This window comes from Schistocerca cancellata, chromosome 6 (genome assembly GCF_023864275.1).
Source record: "Schistocerca cancellata isolate TAMUIC-IGC-003103 chromosome 6, iqSchCanc2.1, whole genome shotgun sequence".
NCBI lineage: Eukaryota > Metazoa > Arthropoda > Insecta > Orthoptera > Acrididae > Schistocerca > Schistocerca cancellata.
In genome coordinates, this window is record NC_064631.1 from 76,394,973 (window position 1) to 76,417,218 (window position 22,246).

The window sequence follows — 22,246 nt, forward strand, 5'->3', positions numbered from 1 at the left end:
CGCCCTACCTTTCCAGCACGTTCATCCGTCACGTTCCCAGTCCGTTGAAATTTTTCAAACAGATCCTTTATTGTATCGCTTTTCGGTCCTTGGTTACATTAAACCTCCGTTGAAAACGTCGTCTTGTTGCAACAACACTGTGTTCTAGGCGGTGGAATTCCAACACCAGAAAAATCCTCTGTTCTAAGGAATAAACCATGTTGTCCACAGCACACTTGCACGTTGTGAACAGCACACGCTTACAGCAGAAAGACGACGTACAGGATGGCGCACCCACAGACTGCGTTGTCTTCTATATCTTTCACATCACTTGCAGCGCCATCTGTTGTTGAAAATTGTAACTACTGTAATTTCGAAAGTTTGTCCGCCTGAAAATGTACTGTTGTCCCAAGCATATTGCAACAAACGGTGTATTACTATCGCTGCTCGTTTAGTTTTTATTGCCGTTTCAAATATACCGGTCATTTTTGAAACACCCTGTAATATCGTTTGCTCTGAATGGGGAAAACAATGCCTGTGAGGTTGCGTAGGGATAGGGACTGCTCTCATGAAACCGTAAAGACTCTGGTTTGGAGGAATTCATTTTATTACAGTGTAATATTGTTGCACATGGAAGGAACGTACAAGTGTAACAGCAGAGAATAAAGTGGGTGCAGGAGTGCAGACGCGGCCGCGTCGCGGGGTGAGCAGCAGGTGCGCCCCCGCCGCTCGGCGCCCGCCGCCGGCTGTGACGTCAGCGGCCGTCGTGGCCGTGCCCGTCGCCGTCGCTGTGGCCCTTGCCGTGGTCGTGGCCGCCCCCGCCGCTCTTCTCGTGGTTCCCGTACGCCATTTGGGTCAGGCAGGCCGCCATCACCAGGGCCACGAGCAGAAACACCTGCAACACGCGCGGCGTCGCTGTAGCCACCTGACGATGTGCCAGCAACAGCAGAAACGCGCAGTGACGCTGTAGGTACGCTGTTTATGTTTTCTTATTGGCAACGTTACGTAGCGCTCTGTACGAAAATCACTGGCTGTGCTGTGTGCAGTCTGTGGCTAGCTTGCATTGTTGTCTGCCATTGTAGTGTTGGGCAGCGGCAGCTGGATGTGAACAGCGCGTAGCGTTGCGCAATGGGAGGTGAGCCATGGACTTGCTATATTATCCGCAAGACTCTTCAATGGTGATTGTGCACCTGCACAGTCACAACAGATGGCTGCTGGCCGTCTCTACATGGACCACAGTGGGTCTGCATCTCTGATGACCCACCAATACCATTATCTCTACAAGGACTACAGTGGGTCTACACCTCTGGTGGCCCGCCAATACCATATTCTCTACCAGGACTGCAGTGGGTCTGCTCTGTGATGACCTACCTACCAATATTCTTCAAAACTTCGACTGACTCTGCTGTGGGTTTGCTCTGTTGTGGCCCATTACCTGTCAGCATGTCAAGAGTCAGCACTGTCTTTCAGTTGGAAGGACAACACTACTTCTTCAAGACTGCATGGAAATCCACTACTTCCGTGTGCATTGTCTTTTACTGCTCAGACTTAGAAAACAAAACACTGAAATTTTACTGTGATGAACAGTCTGGACTGTCTTTATGGACTGCGAGAAAATTTTAGCTTTTGACCAACATTGTATAAATAAGTGTGTGCATTTGATATCTTTGTTATTGTAATTATGAAAAATTTTTTCAAATCATTATTGGCTATTGCCCAAAAATATTTTGTAAAATTTTTTGTGGGGAGCATGGGGGCTATGTAAGTAGGCTGTTTATGTTTTCTTATTGGCAACGTTACGTAGCGCTCTGTACGAAAATCACTGGCTGTGCTGTGTGCAGTCTGTGGCTAGTTTGCATTGTTGTCTGCCATTGTAGTGTTGGGCAGCGGCAGCTGGATGTGAACAGCGCGTAGCGTTGCGCAGTGGGAGGTGAGCCGCCAGCAGTGGTGGATGTGGGGAGAGAGATGGCGGAGTTTTGTAATTTGTCATGAACTGCTATATATATTATGACTATTAAGGTAAATACATTGTTTGTTCTCTATTAATATCTTTCATTTGCTAACTAACCCTATCAGTAGTTAGTGCCTTCCGTAGCTTGAATCTTTTATTTAGCTGGCAGTAGTGGCGCTCGCTGTATTGCAGTAGTTCGAGTAATGAAGATTTTTGTGAGGTAAGTGATTTCGGAAAGATATAGTTTAACGTTACTCAGGGCCATTCTTTTGCAGGGATCTTTGATAGTCAGATTGCGTTGCGCTAAAAATATTGTGTGTCAGTTTAAGCACAGTCTTGTATAAATTGTTCTAAGGGGACGTTTCAACGCGCTGACATTCGTACAGAGCAACGCGAAGAGCGTTATACAAGTCTGACAAGTATGAAGGGGAAAAAGGAGTCTGGGAATTACACACTGCTGTCCTAGACAGCACTGCGATGGAGATGTTTCATCATTTCTCCAAGTAGTTATAAAGTTTCCGGTGTGTATCTGCATCGTCTGCTTGATGGTGCTGGGTGCTTACGTAGTGTGGCATTCTCTAAATGTTGTTAAGGATGAGACATGAGAGTGACGCCTAGTGCCGAGGCATAGTAGCTTGCTCGAGGAGGGCTCTGGGCTGGCGTCCACCCCCATTGGATCTATCTTCATCCGTAGTGCACATGGCTTCGATCCGTGAGGCACTGCGGCAATGTTTGGGACATTAATCCGGAGCTTCACGTCAGGTACACCTTCCCTCATCGTAGGTTAGACTCTCGTGACAGACGTTTCTCTCACTACCAGAACTGGAACAAACTCTAAGGCAAACATCGTCAGTCTGTCCCGCGCTGGCCACCTCAGCAGTGGAGGTGGGTTTACTGTAAATGGCCGATCTAACTGGCAGTGGCGGAAATGACACCGACTTCAGTCGAGCTGGAACTCGATTGGCAATTAGAGAAGGACCTCGAAGAAGTCTGTCACGGTCATTTGAGCCTATCTGAACAGTAGCATTGTCAGCCCTCTCCCTCCCTCCTCGTAAATCAAAAGTAATGGAAGCTGATTCTCCTCTGTACGACCGTAAACGTAGGGCGAATTTGGATTTTGATGGTTCTAATGGCTCTGAGCACTATGGGACTTAACATCTATGGTCATCAGTCCCCTAGAACTTAGAACTACTTAAACCTAACTAACCCAAGGACATCACACAACACCCAGTCATCACGAGGCAGAGAAAATCCCTGACCCCGCCGGGAATCTAACCCGGGAACCCGAGCGCGGGAAGCGAGAACGCTACCGCACGACCACGAGCTGCGGACTTGGATTTTGAAGCCAGAGGAGTGAGCACGTGACTGTACTCAAGAAGGAGTCGCCAGCCATTCTCTCCTTGCAAGTCGAAGTAACGGGATCAAAACTACCATCACCCTCCTTCGAATACACTACCACACCACACCATTTCAGTAGTAAGATTCAGCCAGTTTTATCGAAGTGGCAAATCTGACAAGAAGCAACAGAAAAAGGAGACTGCTAAGGACGAGAACACGGGAAGTGCCATAACTTGATTTCTCAGAAATCTCGCACAGTTTAAGAGGAGCTAAAATGAGGGGACACGTGTCTCGGCTTATCCCTAGATACTCGGTCGTTTCTCAAAAAAGGACGGCCAACGTTAGCGAGGTAATTTGCAGGTAGTGTACATGCCTTTTACCGCTTGTTATTGCTAGGCGAAATGGTGATAGAGTAGCTAGCGTCGCGGATTGTCGATTTTGCGTCCCCTTTTCAAAACCCGGTTATTACTTTTATTTTTGTTTTTGATTTATATACCCATGAATGTTTTTCAGTGTGTATTAATATGACGTTGTGCTTATACGTCTACTAATTGTATGTAACGTTAATGAATTTAAAAGCTAGAGAACATTATTTGAAATTATTTTCGGCCAAATTATTGTAGACCACCTTCATTCAAAATCAATCCAGGCGCTAGTTTTCGAAAAAGCGATCCGTTGTGCATGTTTTACAGCGAATTTACTGCCAACGTGGGAAATCTTCAGCAGTGTTAACGACGTTTCTTTCCCGATCGAAGAAATGTCACTGTGGCAGACCTGCTTTCGCGCAATGCTCGTGGAGTTCGGAATACCCGTGCTTCGGCTGAAAATCCCTGGCAGATTAAAATTGTGTGACGGACCGAGACCCGAACTCGAGACCTTTGCCTCTCGCGGGCAAGTGCTCTAAATTTTTGTTTTTAAATTATGTGTTTGAGGGGTACCTAACAAAGGGAAATAAAACAAGATCGTAGCCATCCCTACGGGGCATCGCCACTTGTGTCCCTGTCAAACAAAAATGAAGTCTTACCTCTTCAGGCGTTGCCATCCTTACTACGGGACTAACGTGTGAAAATGGGAAGTGGGGGAAGGGTTTTTCTAGTAGGGTGCGAGAAGGCTTTTTCTATCGTTATGTACAGTATGGTCATATAAATAAGAATGTGCGAACAGTCATGGATAGTCAAGCCCGGAAAACTAAAACGAAATGAAGACACCATCGAAGATAGTAAACATAAATAACAGGAATATAAAGCTACCACTTCGTAGTCAGGCTTCCCAGCAACTGCGCCAACTGATAAACATTGTATGATCGTTTGCACTTCGTTCTGACCTCACCTACCACTGCCTGGAACGTTCCAACTACACGGCGGGCTGTAAAAAGCACACTGCTTGAGGGGGTAAAGACTCACCGTGGTCAGCCTCATGTCGTCACTTTGCTCTGCTCCTGTGTTGCCGTCTGCTGTCTGTCGTTCCTCTGCTCTTCGACTCTTCTGCTGCGGTAGCTCGGTGTCACCTGTCGCACTGCCACGTCGGCCGCCCTTTATATACTGTGCAGTGCGCCAGTCCCGCCTGCTGTACGGACGCTGCGACCTTCTCCGCCCTGTCGAGATTATTCACGGCCAGACCGACGGTGCGGCAGATCAGGGCCCATGGCGCGGGCGAGAAAACACCGTCATTGTCACACCGACAGCCTTGGCAAGCAGAGCGGAACAGTTCCTGGAGCACACTCGGCGGACGTGTAATCAATTGCCTCCACTCAAGGCGAGCGTCGAGCGTTTTGTGCCTCATCCCGTGTTGACCTAGTTTAACAAATTTACAAGGGAACTGCTCCTATTTCGTCTGGATTCGTGATATACGCAGGACTTGGCGAGAAATGAAAGTGACAGAAATGTGAGCTCCAGATGGCGCAGCGTTTACGACACAATAATAATAATAATAATAATAATAATAATAATAATAACATTTTTAGCAAGGATCGGGCGAGGCACGAGGCATTCACGTTAATATAATTTTCGGGCAGCGGGTTACACAACGGAAATAGTACTGAATCCAACTGTAATCCAACGGTCGTGCGGCCGAGTCACTATGCGGACAATATATTTTTATTTTAAATTCTTACGGCACTTACGCTGCAGGAAACGGAAATAATGCTCAGTACATTCTATTTATCAATATTTTCATAAAAGGCGCCAACAGGAAAAGCAAAAAGAAAATTTGGGATTGCAAATAAATATCCAAGAAAGGATTTACATGCAATGTCGACGAAGACTCTGCGAATAACTTTCCAAGAAGGGATTCCAATGAAAGCGTACAGTACTTCGTATCGCCTTAGTTTCATTTTACCTTCGAACAGCCCGTGGCATCCGCAGTAGGTTCCCGGTGCTCTCTTGGACCGATAAATCAAAAAATGACTTAACGGTACGCAGAAAAACGTAAAAATATCTTCATTACTTCATGAAAATCTGAGAAACTTACAACAGCTTGATGAAGCCCTTCGCGCAGCAACACAAATTTCTTCTGACTCGTGGCCATGACAAAAAGAACTCCAAACTTACACGACGAGATTTCTCAAGATGAAGAAGAATCATTATCTTGCAGTATTAAAGTAATTCTCCCAAAACGCACTCCGTTATTGCAATGCTGTGATGTCTACATTCATCGTCAGATAACTGATTTAGTGGGAAAGCTTCAAAACTACTCTTATCTCATCGAGTGGCAAAAAGAAATAACATTTCCAGAAAACTACGTCAAAATACAGTCCACTATACATCACAAGCTATCTGGCCAATATTTGGTGAAATGGTGGGTTACATGCAATTTGCTGCCAAACTGTGGGATGAAGGGAGAACCTTCCATTACTGAAAACCAAAATTTTTTTTTTCAATATAAAACAGCCATGTGATTGCGAAAACGTGGCGTTTAAAATCTGCGCAAGCAGCTGAGAAAACTGCTGCCTATCATTATTTCGGTTTAATTTCGATGTAAGTAACGTAAAAACTGAAAACAAAAACAACGACCCTATGATTACAATTCTGTACTCATTCCACTACACGAAATGCCGCCTGCCTCTGTTGACCCCGCCAAAAATGCTTTTTTTTTTTTTTTAACGCTTAGCCATCTGGAGGACTCAATCCGTCCTTTTCATTTCTGGCCAGGCCCTGCATACACCGTAAATTTGGACGAAAACGGTGATATCGAGTAGGTGCGGTCCCATTGACAGTCACATGAAGAAATTCAGTGGTTTAAAAATGCTATTTACATCTACATCTACATACATACTCCTCAATCCACCATACGGTGCGTGGCGGAGTGTACCTCGTACCACAACTAGCATCTTCTCTCCCTGTTCCTCTCCCAAACAGAATGAGGGAAAAATGACTGCCTATATGCCTCTGTACGAACCATAATCTCTCTTATTTTATCTTTGTGGTCTTTCCGCGAAATATATGTTGGTGGCAGTAAAATTCTACTGCAGTCAGCCTCAAATGCTGGTTCTCCAAATTTCCTCATTAGCGATTCACGAAAAGAACGCCTCCTTTCCTCTAGAGACTCCCACCCGTTCCTGAAGCATTTCCGTAACACTCGCGTGATGATCAAACCTACCAGTAACAAATCTAGCAGCCCGCCTCTGAATTGCTTCTATGTCCTCCCTCAATCCGACCTGATAGGGACCCCAAACGCTCGAGCAGTATTCAAGAATAGGTCGTATTAGTGTTTTATAAGCGGTTTCCTTTACAGATGAACCACATCTTCCCAAAATTCTACCAATAAAACCGAAGACGACTATCCGCCTTCCCCACAACTGCCATTACAAGCTTGTCCCACTTCATGTCGCTCTGCGATGTTACGCCCAAATACCAGTATTTGCACGGTACATCCAAACCGTCATCGAACCCATCGTTCTACCATTCCTAGACCGGCAAGGGAACTTGCTGTTCCAACAGGACAATGCACGTCCGCATGTATCCCGTGCCACCCAACGTGCTCTAGAAGGTGTAAGTCAACTACCCTGGCCAGCAAGATCTCCGGATCTGTCCCCCATTGAGCATGTTTGGGACTGGATGAAGCGTCGTCTCACGCGGTCTGCACGTCCAGCACGAACGCTGGTCCAACTGAGGCGCCAGGTGGAAATGGCATGGCAAGCCGTTCCACAGGACTACATCCAGCATCTCTACGATCGTCTCCATGGGAGAATAGCAGCCTGCATTGCTGCGAAAGGTGGATATACACTGTACTAGTGCCGACATTGTGCATGCTCTGTTGCCTGTGTCTATGTGCCTGTGGTTCTGTCAGTGTGATCATGTGATGTATCTGACCCCAGGAATGTGTCAATAAAGTTTCCCCTTCCTGGGACAATGAATTCACGGTGTTCTTATTTCAATTTCCAGGAGTGTATATTTAGAGTTAGCTGGCATTCTTTACACCAATCACAAATCCTGTCCAAGTCATCTTGTATCCTCCTACAGTCACTCAACGACGACACCTTCCCGTACACCACAGCATCATCAGCAAACAGCCGCACATTGCTATCCACCCTATCCAAAAGATCATTTATGTAGATAGAAAACAACAGCGGACCTACCACACTTTCCTGGGGCACTCCAGATGATACCCTCACCTCCGATGAACACTCACCATCGAGGACAACATATTGGGTTCTATTACTTCACATATTTGGGAACCAATCCCATATGCTTGTACCTTGCTTAGCCTGCGCAGTCAGCCATGTGGAGTTTGCTCACCTCGTCATTCCAACATCCTTCCTCCAACACCACACAGAATGATCGGACGAAACGTAAGTACCCAGGAAAGACTCCTGTTGGACGCTCCTGATTAACAATACGGTTTTTGTCGGGTGTGTAAACTTGTGCATTGACGATATAGTGACTTAAATTACTAATTTGCGAACTTACTACGTAAAACTGAAAGGTCTCTGTTGGATTCCTTTCATGTTAATTTCTGAAAGATGTTGTCATTTACGGCATAAATTCCTCTTCTAAATTTACTGTTTCTGACTATCTGGGCGGAGACTGAGCAGTGAAACGTGTTACTTTTACACATAAACAAGAACGATCTGTCACACTACTACACTTTAAAACACAGTTTATATGTAATTCATGTCACACAGTCTCATACGGAACCTACATCCGCTTTCTTTTATATACTGTATATGATAAGGTACTGTCATCCCCCTTCCCTTCTGTGTGAGAGGATGAATGAGCAAATGTATTTCTAGTTGTATGCTTGAGGGAAGCAGACAAGCCTGTCTGCTAGAGAGCAGTAGGACCAACGTCGGAACAGGTAGCTACGCTTTCTAAAAGCAAAGAGGTTTCTATCCTTAGCATGGTCCTGTCCGTCCGTTGTCATGTTGGTATAGGAAGCTGCCCTTCTGGCCACTTCCGTTTGTATTTGTGAGCCACCCCTCAGGAAGGGACCGATCAGTCGGTCCGTGGCGAGCGTCTGAAGTGGTAAGATCTCCGGCTAAGCGCGTGTCTGCTAAGTCCGTAGGACAATGGATTTCTTAAGTTCAGCCTAACTGAAAATTTAATCACCTTTATTTCAGGTTTAGCTCTAAAATATCTAATGTTATCTTAAATTGCAGCGCAGTGTAATTCTCGTGTGAAGTTCAGATTATTTTCCCGTAGTTGCTTTGTCACTACTTTGTGAGTAAAGTGGAACCACGTGTTGATCAGTAACTCTTAACTAAGATCAATCTTAAATGCGAATGCTTGTGTGATTATAACGTCTCGTCTTGACAATATTTTTCAATATAGCAACTTTTCTTTATGTTCAACCCACGTGGGGTGTGCTTTGCGAGACCAGTACCACGTGCTTATATAACTGTTTGACCCGTCAGGTTAACAGTAAGACGTTAGTAAGCAGTTCGAGGTTTTTCTTTTGTAAATTGCTTTTCGATCTAATTTATTTTAATTATCAAAATCATTGTGGAGTTACACTCTTTGTGTAAACCAAGTTGACCACGTGAAGCATGTGGTGTAATCATCAAAGTAGCCCTCAGCTATTCTTTTCGCGAAGATTTCACAAAGAGTTAATATGAATTTAGTATACCAGTGTGTGCTACGAACGTAATTTCTTTGGGTGAAAATTTGAATCTGTTGGTAGTGGTTAACTTTCTCTTGCATACGTTTCAACGTTCTTTGTGTGTTGTTTTATGAATGCAGTGTTGTATGCAGTCTCCCAATCTTGGCTCCATAATTGATGTGTTCCGTAAGATTGCAATCTCACATTTTCACAATCCTAAATAAGGCACCAGTTTAGTTAGGAATCAATTTTAATATGCTGAAATTTCAATGATCAATCTTAAAATAAATTTCCAAATATAAACTGATTTATTTCTTTTTATTTAAATTCTCTCTTTTATATATATATCACCAGTTGTCGTATGACTATTAAAAGATTATAATTAATGTTCGTCTGGTTGGGAATTTGGTAAGCTAGACAGGATACCTGGTGAAACAGTTGCTTGTAATGCAAGATTAACTTCCCCAGACAGCTCACAGCTTTTAACCCGCTTTTATTGTCCATCAGTACCGCTTTCATCATAGCAAATTAAAGTAACAAACTTACAAAACCACTAAGTACGCCTCATCTTATTTTAGGAGCTGAGAACACGGTTACTCCTCGTCAGTCAGCTAAGCCATCGGTGCTGACGAATGTGCTCCAGTGTCTTAATTTTGGCAAAGGGAAATGACGTCTCATACTTTGTTCGTCTTCGTAAGCCCCTGATGGTAATTTTCGATCCAAGTTGTCGTTAGAGGTCGAGTCGTCACAGTTTGTCGCTGCACGCTCTGACAGACGGGGGGGGGGGGGGGGGGGGGGCGATTTCCGATCTTGTGGACGTGAAGCACGTCGCGCGGCCGCAGGCAAGTGCGGGCCCCGCTACGAACCCGAGGCGTCGGACTTGTCGCCTCGCCCTACATTCATCGCGAACGCTCGGCAACGTCCGGGGCTAGGAGGCAAATCACTATGTCGGTGAAAATGTATGCAGAGTCCCTAATTTCCTCATACGTTATCGAGAACGCGAGTGCAGTATTAAATTGGTCTTAACTAGAAACTCGCTCCCCATTGGAGACGGTCGCTGCAACTCATAAGACCTGCAATGTCACGTGCTGTTACGTAACACCGTGGGACTCGCATAACTTGTTGGCACCAGCACCATTTGTGACGTCATGGCATGACGGCACTATAGGCGCAATGCATCACACAGACACCAGATAAAAAGACTGCTGTTATTAGTATTACATTCACGCACTCTTTTATTAATATTTTGTTTAATGGTGCAGACAAGTGACGTTAGTATTGCAGAGCCAAATATGTATGTTTTACATGTGTACAATGAATATACTTTGGACTTTACTGTGCACTTCTCTGTAGTCGTCATTCATTTACTTGTTTCATAGATATGAAATTGGTTGTTTAACTTTAGAAATGAGTTGTGATATTACATTCATCTTTCGTAGTTAGCTCTCAAATCTTGGTTGAAATAAATCACATGTGCTGATTTGCTTCAGGAGAGAGAACTAGTTCCGTGTTGCTCCAGTTTCTCTTTACTGGTCTGATAGTGTTTTCTCCCAAGCTGATATACGACTTTTGATAAAGCTAAGAACTGCTGAGATCCACAATTGGCTCCCCACGTGATACTTCAGTCTTGATCTTCTGTTTTTTATCTTGGCTTAGTAATGATCCAATTAATTAAATATTGTTGCTATAATGAGTATCTTTCTCGTGTATATAAGTGAATATATCTATGTGAATAATGTGTGTTCGGAATTCTCAATTTATACTGCTTAAAGAATCCTAAAGGATTTTCTCCAAAGCCATTACGAACAATTTCTGCGTATTTTCCTGCTACTGTATAGTTTACTTGTGAGACCACTCTTGCGTTAAAGGGTGCTGCTATAATTACCTCTTGGTAGTTTTTAATTTTGTTGAGTGGGTGACTAATGGTTGATAGATATTATCATTCTTTTGCTGTGGCATATCATCATTCAGTGCATATATTCCAATCACAACCGTTGAAATTTCATACAACTTGATAGTGACAGTACCAGCTGTTTCGCGTAAAAATAGATAATCCATGATGTAAGACTTTGTTAACTAGAATGGAAACACCTGTTTTGCCCGTTTATGCCTAAACATTTCCAGATATGAGAATATTAAACAAATCATTAGGAGATTTGCTCTCGGAATGACAGTAAGAGTGTAACGAACAGGGTCGTCCGTGGATGTGGCTTTGAGAACTTGATTTGTGAAAAGAAGAATGCATACAAAAATATTTTATCAACTAAATCATCTCAAGATAGGCAAAGGCATTAAATCAGGAACTAAGGAATAGAATTACGTCATAAAAGAACAAGATGGAGCATAAGTGCATTCAGATTGAGAGTTCAATAAGAGAGTCACAAACTACAGAACTGTTGAGGGTAATTATTGGTAGGACGAAAACACGAACATCTGTATCTTCATCTACATGGCCGCGCAGCAAATAAAACTTAAGTGCCTGGCAGAAGGTTCATCAAACGATCTTCACACTAATTCTCTGTTGTTCCACTCTCGAACGCCGAGCGGAAAAAATAAACACCTGTATATTTCTGTGCGAGCTATGATTTCCCTTATTTTATTACGATGATCGTTTCTCCCTATGTAGTACGGTGTTAACAAAATATTTTCGCATTCGGATGAGAAAGTTGGCTATTGAAATTTCGTGAGAAGATCCCTCTGCAACGAGAAACGCCTCTGTTTTAATGATTTCCATCCCGAATCCTGTGTCATGTCCGTGACACTCTCTCCCCTATTTCTCAATAGCACGAAACGTGCTGCCCTTCTTTGAACTTCCTCGATGTACTCCGCTAATCCTATCTGGTAAGGATTCCACACCGCGCAGCAGTCTCTTTAGTAGATCCGAAGCATCTTCTAAGTGTTCTGCCAATAACACGCTGTCTTCGGTTCGCCTTCCCCACAACATTTTATATGTGTTCTTTCCAATTTAAAATGTTCATAGCTGTTTTCAGTTGAATTTACGGCGTTTAAATTTGATTGATTTATCCTGTAACCGAAATTTAACGCATTCCTTTTAGCACTCATGTGGATGACCTCACACTTTTCATTATTTAGGGCCAACTGCTAATTTTCGCATCAGAAGACATCTTATCTAAATTGTCTTGCAATTATTTACGATCTTCTGATAACTTTACTAGACTATGTACGACAGCATTGTCTGCAGACAACCTAAGACGGCTGCTCAGATTGTCTCCTAAATCGTATGTATAAATAAGGAACAGCAGAGGGCCTATAATACCTTGGGGAACGTCAGAGATCACTTCCGTTTTATTGGATGACTCTCGTCAGTTACTACGAACTGTGACCTCTCTGACAGGAAATCACGAATGCAGTCGCATAACTCAGACGGTATTCCATAAGCACGCAGTTTGATTACAACCCGATTCTGAGGTACGTTGTGAAAAGCCTTCTGGAAATCTACTGGCCATTAAAATTGCTACACCACGAAGATGACGTGCTACAGACGCGAAATTTAACCGACAGGAAGAAGACGCTTTTCAGAGCATTCACACAAGGTTGGCGCTGGTGGCGACACCTACAAAGTGCTGACATGAGGAAAGTTTCCAACCGATTTATCATACACAAACAACAGTTGACTGGCGTTGCCTGGTGAAACGTTGTTGTGATGTCTCGTGTAAGGAGAAGAAATGCGTACTATCACGTTTCTGACTTTGATAAAGGTCGGATTGTAGCCTATCACGATTGAGGTTTATCGTATGACATTGCTGCTCGCGTTGGTCCAGATCCAATGACTGTTAGCAGAATAAGGAATCGGTGGGTTCAGGAGGGTAATACGGAGCGCCGTGCTGGATCCCAATGGCCTCCTATCACTAGCAGTCGAGATGACAGGCATTTATCCACATGGCTGTAACGGATCGTGCAGCCACGTCTCTATCCATAAGTCAACAGATGGGGACGTTTGCAAGACAACAACCATCTGCACGAACAGTTCGACGTTTGCAGCAGCATGGACTCTCAGCTCGGAGACCCTAGATGCTGCATCACAGACAGGAGCGCCTGCGATAGTGTACTCAACGACGAACCTGGCTGGGTGCACTAATGGCATAACGTCATTTTTTCGGATGAATCCAGGTTCCGTTTACAGCATCATGATGGTCGCATCCGTGTTTGGCGACATCGCGGATGCGTGTATTCGTCATCGTCATACTGGCGTATCACCCGGCGTGATGGTATGGGGTGGCATTGGTTACACGTCTCGGTCACCTATTCTTCACACTGACGGCACTTTGAATAGTGGACGTTACATCTCAGATGTATCACGACCAGTGGCTCTACCCTTCATTCGATCCCCGCGAAACCCTACATTTCAGCAGGATAATGCAATACCACATGTTGCAGGTCGTGTACGGGCCTTTCTGGATACAGAAAATGTTTGACTGCTGCCCTGGCCAGCACATTCTCCAGATCTGTAACCAACTGAAAACGTCTGGTCAATGGTGGCCGAGCAACTGGCTCGTCACAATACGCCAGGCACTACTCTTGATGAACTGTGGTATCGTGTTGAAACTGCATGGGCAGCTGTACCTGTACACGCCATCCAAGCTCTGTTTGACTCAATGCCCAGGCGTATCAAGGCCGTTATTACGGCTAGATGTGGTTGTTCCGGGTACTTATTTCTCAGGATCTATGCACCCAAATTGCGTGAAAATTTAATCACAAGTCAGTTCTAGTATAATAAATTCGTCCAATGAATATTCGTTTATCATCTTTAATGGCCAGTAGTGTATATTAAAACAAATTTGGCTATTACTCATATATTACAGACATATTTGCACGTGGGAATGCACTGTTGATTGATTTTTTTTTACAAGTACATGATGACACCAAACAGAGATGGAAAACATTTGTGAGAAGCATATTGACTGAAATACATATGCATTTTTGTGGTAAAGTGAGTATTTCAATTAACAATGTACTACCAATCCATAATGATTTCTTCCCTTTTTTAACATTTTTAGCACTTATCAATGAATTTTCTTGCCATGGATTAGGCTAATGTAAGTATATAATTTTGTTGCATATTATGACTATCGCTTAACATAGCTATTGTCTTATGTGAATTTTTGCATTACATAATTATTAGTGCACCAACATACCTTTTGCCACTGACTTCTTATTGACATTTTTGATTATACTGGTATCTTCCATTTTTGTGATGACATACTTTACTTTAGTTGCTGCATTGTTTTTATGATGGAACTTTTTGTGTATGCTTCGTCTTAGCTTAAGAATGTGTACTTCATTTTGTTTACTGGTTTGCCAAAACGACTGTTTGCTGCACATGCATAAGACAAGTTACTATGCTGCACTGCCTTTCTGATAAAATGTTTTGAATATGTGTATATCGTGGCGCCTATAGTTTTATGAAAGTTCACTAGGGATAAACATTTACTAATTGTTTTAAACAAGGTAAGTGACATGGCTAATAAGAGAAATATGAAGGATGGGTACAGGAAGACAGTAGATCAAGAATGTAGCAGGGGCACCTAGAATGGAGGAAGAAATCAGTACAGAGGAACTGAAATTGTAAAATGTGTGAGCAGTCAGATCTAATAAATTTGCATATATGCTTTGGTTGAGGAATGACGTGGTTTGCAGTACGGAAATGTAAATGAGTATAGGCAGCTGATATTATGTGGTTATACTGATGTGATAACGTAATATGTCAAGGGAGTTTGAATATGATAATTTTGGCAGGTAAACTTACACAATGTCTTTGGCAGGCAAATTGAGGTAAAGGATATTATGAGAAAAGTACGAGGGTTTATGGTTCAAATGGTTCAAATGGCTCTGAGCACTATGGGACTCAACTGCTGTGGTCATAAGTCCCCTAGAACTTAGAACTACTTAAACCTAACTAACCTAAGGACATCACACCCATCCATGCCCGAGGCAGGATTCGAACCTGCGACCGTAGCGGTCGTGCGGTTCCATACTGTAGCGCCTTTAACCGCTCGGCCACTACGGCCGGCACGAGGGTTTAGCAGAAAACTAATCAGTACATTAGAGCAGTATATAACACTAGGATAAGATATCACAAAGACTGACTAAGACTTTCACTTTGAAGTGCACTCAATTCCCTTTCCTTTTCCTTTACGTGAACTATGTTATATTTGTTTGTTATTTCTTTATTTCTTGTCTATACACCTTCTTGCTCTTATGTTCTGTGTGTGTTTATCGTGTATGTATTTTTGTTACCACTGTTCCTATGTTTTACATGTTAGTCGTTGGTTCTGTTAAACCAGACATTTTCTGAGAGATGAGGTAACGTAAGATCGTTTATCTTATGCACACTATATTTTCTTGTACATTTTCATGGCCGTTTGTCACCATTAGAAGATATGGAAGTTTTGTCAGTTGCTGCATTCGTTATACTTTACTTTTGTATCTTTCACAGAATAGTCCATTCTTATTTGTTTATACAGATGTTTTCTGATCACAATGATTGTTGAAATCTACAAATATTCATGTTTTGTGTGTAAGGTTCAGCTTATATTCTCATCCAGTGCTCTTGCCAGGAATAAAGTCATATTTTCAATATATAAGAAAGCCTCATGACACCTAGATATTCATGGGTCATTTCTTAGAGAGACAATCTGCAGCACAAACTTCTAGAATATACTGTTAGAAAAAAAAGCAGCTCAGTGAAGTTGCCAGGAATGTAATTTTTGCTCACACTTAAAGGATATAGAAGTACTGAGTGCGAAAATACCTACCTACCAGACTTCAAATGGAAAAATACTTCCCTGAGTCTGCTTATATTTGGTTCTACATTTACTACCAACCTCCAGTGTGTTCTCAGTGATCAACATCAGTTGCCTTACTGAGTCTACCTCTGACATAACTTCGTCAGTGCTTCAAGAAATGTGTCAATATTGATGCTAGATGCCTGCCATTTCTTTGCTTCAGGATTCATGACAAGAGGCGTTAAACGCTATCGTTGTTGGTGCTAAGTATTGCAACTTTTTACCTTCAGTTGTATTCCCATACTAGCGTCAGCATTAATGATATGAGACATTAAAACAAGTGATTCAATATTTACCTTCAATGTACAAAACTCAGCAAATAGTGTGTGTGCTCCTTCCCAGTGCAAAGACAATTTTCATATGTAAAACACAAATCAGAGCCTTTTCGTGTACATTTTGTAACCTGAAGTCCTATCACATAATGTTATTTATAACTGTAGCTTATGGTACTCACTTCTTTGTGATTTAAAGAAATCGTTCTCCTTGCCTTACCACAGTTACGGCAGCTCGTGGGGAATCTCTTTACTTGGGGGGGGGGGGCAGCGCAAATGTAGGGTTTTCATATGTTTTCTGCCCTTGTAAATAACTCACCTGTAGTGTACTGGGATAAAAAGGGATGAGCGCAGTGCTCTAGTAGTGGGTAAGATCCTATACTCTGTGTTGAATGCAGTCTGTGGTGCACCTGACCGCCAGTCAGTTGTGCAGCGCCGGGGCATTCTTTTTTCAGGCATTGTGCCAAGCAGTTGAGTTTTAGAGAAGGTTTGGTACTTGTGACTCTGAGAGACATTGTCTGCAATACTTCATTATGAACGTGAAAACCTGTTTGTAAACCTATGTTATTGATTCCATTGATGGAGAAGATTTTTTGGAGGAATTTTTAAAGGTATCGAATGCACGGGCAATTATGAAATATTTGTTTGTCAGAACTATTAAATGAAGGAAGTCTTTGACCTTCAGGTAGCTAATGACATTCACGGTTAGGGTTAATTTGATCACTTTTCATTCATTATGTCACAAATAACTTGTTTGAAATGTCTGTAACTTTTGTATTTCGTAACTGTTAGGGACTTCGATGTTGTACAGTCTTTCTTGACTAAAATCAGCCTTTAATTTTTCAGGAACAACTTTCGTTAAGATAAAACGCTTCTCGATCATTTTAATAAAATTTTTAATATTTTGTAGTTGTGATTTTTACCTTGTACCACACGAAGCCACAGGTTGTTTCCGACAAGCAAAAAAACAGATTTTGTAGTGAGTAGCTTGCTTTTTCTTTAGTTTTTGCATGTGCTGATTTCTTTTTGCTTTCGAGAACGCTAGTACACTAGACACGAAAAAACGTGCTGAGCATGTGGTTAGTTACTTTTATTTCATGATATGTCTCACTTTGCATTCTTATGAGGGAAGAGTTCGCAGTCAGAATTTCGTCTCTTGTGCTAAACAAGCAGATCAATTTACAGTGAACATAGTTGTTTTTCTTCTGACTAGAGTAGTATTTTATGTCTGTCGACATTTCAAGTCAGGAAATACACTTCATATCACGTAACTTTCATATGAACCTCTATATCGAGTTTCAGTTAAATAGTTTTCACTGAGTATACAATTAGTTACTTTTTTCATTTAATTAGATTAGTTTTCATTACTTCAAATTCAGTATTTCGCTAAGTTTAAAATTTTGTTTCAAGGCACTGTTCATATGGGCAACACAGGGGTGACCAACAGTCAGTGTTGCTCAGCGGATGAGTACAGTATCTAAAGCACACGTTATGCGAGGAGAAAGTTTTCGATAAAAGGAATATTCTGCATCTTTATTTATAGATAAATTTTTGTAGAAAGCTTACGGCCTCGGATACAACAGTAAGCAAGGGCTGAACAAAAGTAAAGGACGTGGAAAAACTAATGAGAAATTATTGAGGACGATCTAAGCGCCGATTCAGAAAGAGGAGATCCGGATAAACAAATATATAAAAGAACTGTATGAACAGACAAGGACGATTACAAACAACACCAGTAAACGAAGGAGAAAGTTCTAGGGACACATACATAGGATTAACGAAAATAAACTGAGCAAGAAGATTTTTTAACATAGTGACAACTAATGCAGTGAGAACTAACTAGGTAAAAGAATGATCTCAAGAAACTGAACATCTCTACAGAAAACATGACTGGCGGAAAACTACGAAATAGAGTTCAGAAAACAGAAATCTCAGCAAACATCCAAGAAGAAGAAAACGGGAAAGAAGTGGACAGAATAGAGGAAGAATAAACAAGTGAATAAATGAAAAGTTTTTGTAAAGGAAAAAAAGAGACGGAACAAAATTCCATGAAAGTGGATTGTGTTTTAGCGGTCTTCTTAAGGCAGTATTAACGATGATAACAATAATGGTGATACAGTATTAATAATGATACTAATAACAATAACAACAGTAATACGAGAGTCATATCAAAAACAGAGTGAACTAACTCTGGAAACCAGTCAGTATTATATGTACGAGTCGAAAGGTGACCGAGAAACGACGAATATCCAAAAACACATACTTCTATAACCTTCCGCAGAAAGTGTAGTCAGTAATGGTTAATCCAAAATGCAGTATGGAGCACAAAAGACCTAATTTGAAACAAGGATACAGAGATTTAACCAGAGAAGGATGGAATATCAACTTTTCGTTGGGACAAACACTGAACTTCTTTTATGATGAGTATTTGTCGGTAGCAACATTTGGTACGGTGACTGTGACGAAGGAAATTGTCGTTTTAGAAGTTAGGGGCATGAACAGAAGTAATCTGTGTCGACGTTGTACTGCCAAAGTGATGCATTATGTCATCTGGACTGGAGAGAATGTACTTAGGTTAACGGCTAAGTGCAACTTGGACAAAATGTAGGCAACGGAGGTAGTATTAGAGATTTCAGACAACCGTAAGTATTTACTAGTTAAGGGTTTGTCCTTCATGCTATTGAATAGTGGTGGACGATTCGTCATCCGTTCTGTGGAGTCATGACTTTACACACTAGATTAATTTTCAAGGAACTCGTTCGTTTTCACTATGCCCTATACGCTGTATTTCTTTGTCCAACCTTTCCTTTTATTCTTCAGCGTCAGGCTGCACCAAACCTATTTTGTTTCCATGTGGTGCATCTTTTCTAAATTCATTAATATCACCAATTTGTGACAATACATTGTAAATTATTGTAGAAAACAAATGAAACGAAAAGCGTACCAAGAGCGTAGTTGAAGCAAGGAACATAATAGCATAAATATATAAAGAAAGAATCTGGTTAAAATTCCACAGGGGCAGAACATAGAGGCTGTGATATAAAAACGGTAGCGCAGATGCCACTGTCACGGAAATGAAATTACTCGTCATGGAAGCCAGCTCCGACAGAAAGGAAGTAAGGCGTGAATTTTTTAACAAGTGTGGAAATATGTTTTGGGTGTAATTAATATTAAGATACACAGAACTACGACAGTCCATGGTGTTTACCAAGGATAGTAGAACGTAATACATGCAGGAGGTCGGTTGGTGTGCGCCCAGTGGGAAACTGGGACGCTGGAGCCGGGCACCGCTCAGTACCTCACGAGTTCCGCGTAACGTATCGTGTTATCACTGTGTTTCTGGGTGAGTACAGAGTTGTTTCATCGATCAGACTGCTAGTAATGACTCTCTACAATTGTGCGATTAGGCAAAAATGTGTTTTATGCTATTTATATGCGATATCACTGAAGAGCCAAAGAAACTGATGCACCTGCCTAATATCGTGTAGGGCCCCCGAGAGCACGCAGAAGTGCCCCAACACGGCGTGCCATGGACTCGACTAATGTCTGAAGTAGTGCTGGAAGGAAATGACACCATGATTCCTGCAGGGCTGTCCAGAAATCCGTAAGAGAACGAGGCGGTGCAGCTCGCTTCTGAAATGCACGTTGCAAGGCATCCCAGATATGCTCATGTCTGCGGAGTTTGGTGGCCAGCGGAAGTCTTTAAACTCAGAAGGGTGTTCCTGCAGCCACTCTGTAGCATTTCTGAACGTGTGGGGTGTCGCATTGTCCTGCTGGAATTGCCCAAGTCCGTCGGAATGCACAATGGACGTGAATGGATACTGGTGATCAGACACGACCCTTACATACGTGTCACCTGTCAGAGTCGTACCTAGACGTATCAGCGGTCCCATATCACTCCAACTGCACACGCCTATTACAGAGCCTCCATCAGCTTGAACAGTTCCTTGCTCACATGCAGGATCCATGGATTCATGAGGTTGTCTCCATACCCGTAAATATCCATTCGCTCGATAAAATTTGAAGCGAGACTCGTCCGAGTAGGCAACATTATTTCCAGTCATAAATAGCCCAATATCAGTGATGAGGAGACCAGGCAAGTGTGAAGGGTTGTGTCGTGCAATCATCAAGGGTACACTAGTGGGCCTTCGGCTCCGAAAGCCCATATCAATTATGTTTTGTTGAATGGTTCACCCGCTGACACTTGTTAATGGCCCAGCATTAAAGTCAGCAGCAATTTGCGGAAGGATTGCGCTTCTGTCACGTTGAACGATTCTCTTCAGTCGTCGTTGGTCCCGTTCTTGCAGTATCTTCTTCCGGACATTTGATGTTTTACCGAATCTCTGATATTCACGGTACACTCGTGATATGGTCATACGGGAGATGCTGTGTCCCATCGCTCGTGCGCCGACTATAACACCACGTTCAGACTCACCTAAATCTTGATAACCTGCCATTGTAGCAGCAGTAACGAATCGAACAACTGCGCCAGACACTTATTGTCTCATACATGCGTTGCCGATCGCAGACCCGTATTCTGCCTGTATACATATCTCTGCATTTGAATATGTATACCTATAACACAAACCAACAGAATTACTGAGGTGTTTAAAAATAATGTCTGTGATGTATAGAAAACGCAATTAAGTTACTTCAGACATTCTTGGAATGGCGAAGATAGAGATATGATCTGATTTTCATGAAACATACACATTATAAACACACACCACTCGATTTGGTCGCTCATAGTTTTCTGAATATCCACCCCATGATCTACAGTATTTTCCTCATGTTCAAATGGTTCAAATGGCTCTGAGCACTATGGGACTCAACATCTTAGGTCATAAGTCCCCTAGAACTTAGAAGTACTTAAACCTAACTAACCTAAGGACATCACACACACCCATGCCCGAGGCAGGATTCGAACCTGCGACCGTAGCAGTCCCGCGGTTCCGGACTGCAGCGCCAGAACCGCTAGACCAACGCGGCCGGCTCCTCATGTTCCAAAAGCATTTCCCTAAATGCTAGCCCCCTCAGGGGCCCAGAATTGGTTTGTCGTTTACGGTCTTGCCGACCCCGAGGTTCCTGATCTGGGAACTGGCAAGCGCCTCCACTCCTGTGTCACTGTAAGCTCTGGGCGTGCTTGAGAGAGCACCGTGCGGGGTGGCGGTGGAGCGTTGTGTGTCACAGGGAACAGGAATCTTGAGTTGACTCCCTGGATCGCAGGGATGGTGAAAACCTCAACAGAAGAAGTCTCAGTCTCGAATTGTGTTGCGTGATGATGAGATGCATGGCTGTTGAGGTGGAACAGTCGCTAGCGGGCAACCTCTGTGTTATCTGCCGCAATTTAGTTGTGTAAGGCTTACCCAGGCAAGTGGGGCTCTGTCTAGGTGGACATCTATTTCCATAGCTGTTCCTGAAAACAGGCTGGATCGTTAAAAATTATCTCTTTCTCCTCCCAGCGGAAAGGGTGCGCCACTGGTAGGTACCAGCACCCAATCAAACAAGAGGACTGGTGTCGGCAGTCCCACAGACTTGGATAATACGCAGAGTCTTTCAGTCTCTAGGAAAATAAAACCTGCTGGCGGACAGAATATGTTTCTTATGGCGAAATAGGATGTGTAATTCCCAACAAGTGAAGAACACCCAGAAAGATAAATGCCTCTGGTAGTATGCAATTGAAAGCGAACTACATTACACCCTGAACTACAACAAAGTGAGTTGAAGTGATCTGGTTGATATTCTCCAAGAAGAATTGGAAGCTGAGTGACCCCAGGAAGGAACTGTTGATGTGCTAAACATAATGGAAAGGGTGGATAGTGATCTTGTGAAATAGATGATTCAAATGGCTCTGAGCACTATGG

The 22,246-nt window shown here is 42.7% G+C and overlaps 1 protein-coding gene across 1 annotated transcript; it reads right to left on the bottom strand.

Annotated features, from left to right (window-relative positions):
• Positions 1 to 568: 568 nt before the first annotated feature.
• Positions 569 to 14,512, bottom strand: LOC126088146 (uncharacterized). Its single transcript, XM_049906263.1, has 3 exons — positions 14,461 to 14,512; positions 4,672 to 4,862; positions 569 to 874 (listed from the first exon to the last, which is right to left on the bottom strand). Exons 1-3 carry the CDS (start codon positions 14,510 to 14,512, stop codon positions 734 to 736), a joined length of 384 nt encoding a protein of 127 aa, XP_049762220.1. The 3' UTR covers positions 569 to 733.
• Positions 14,513 to 22,246: the final 7,734 nt, after the last annotated feature.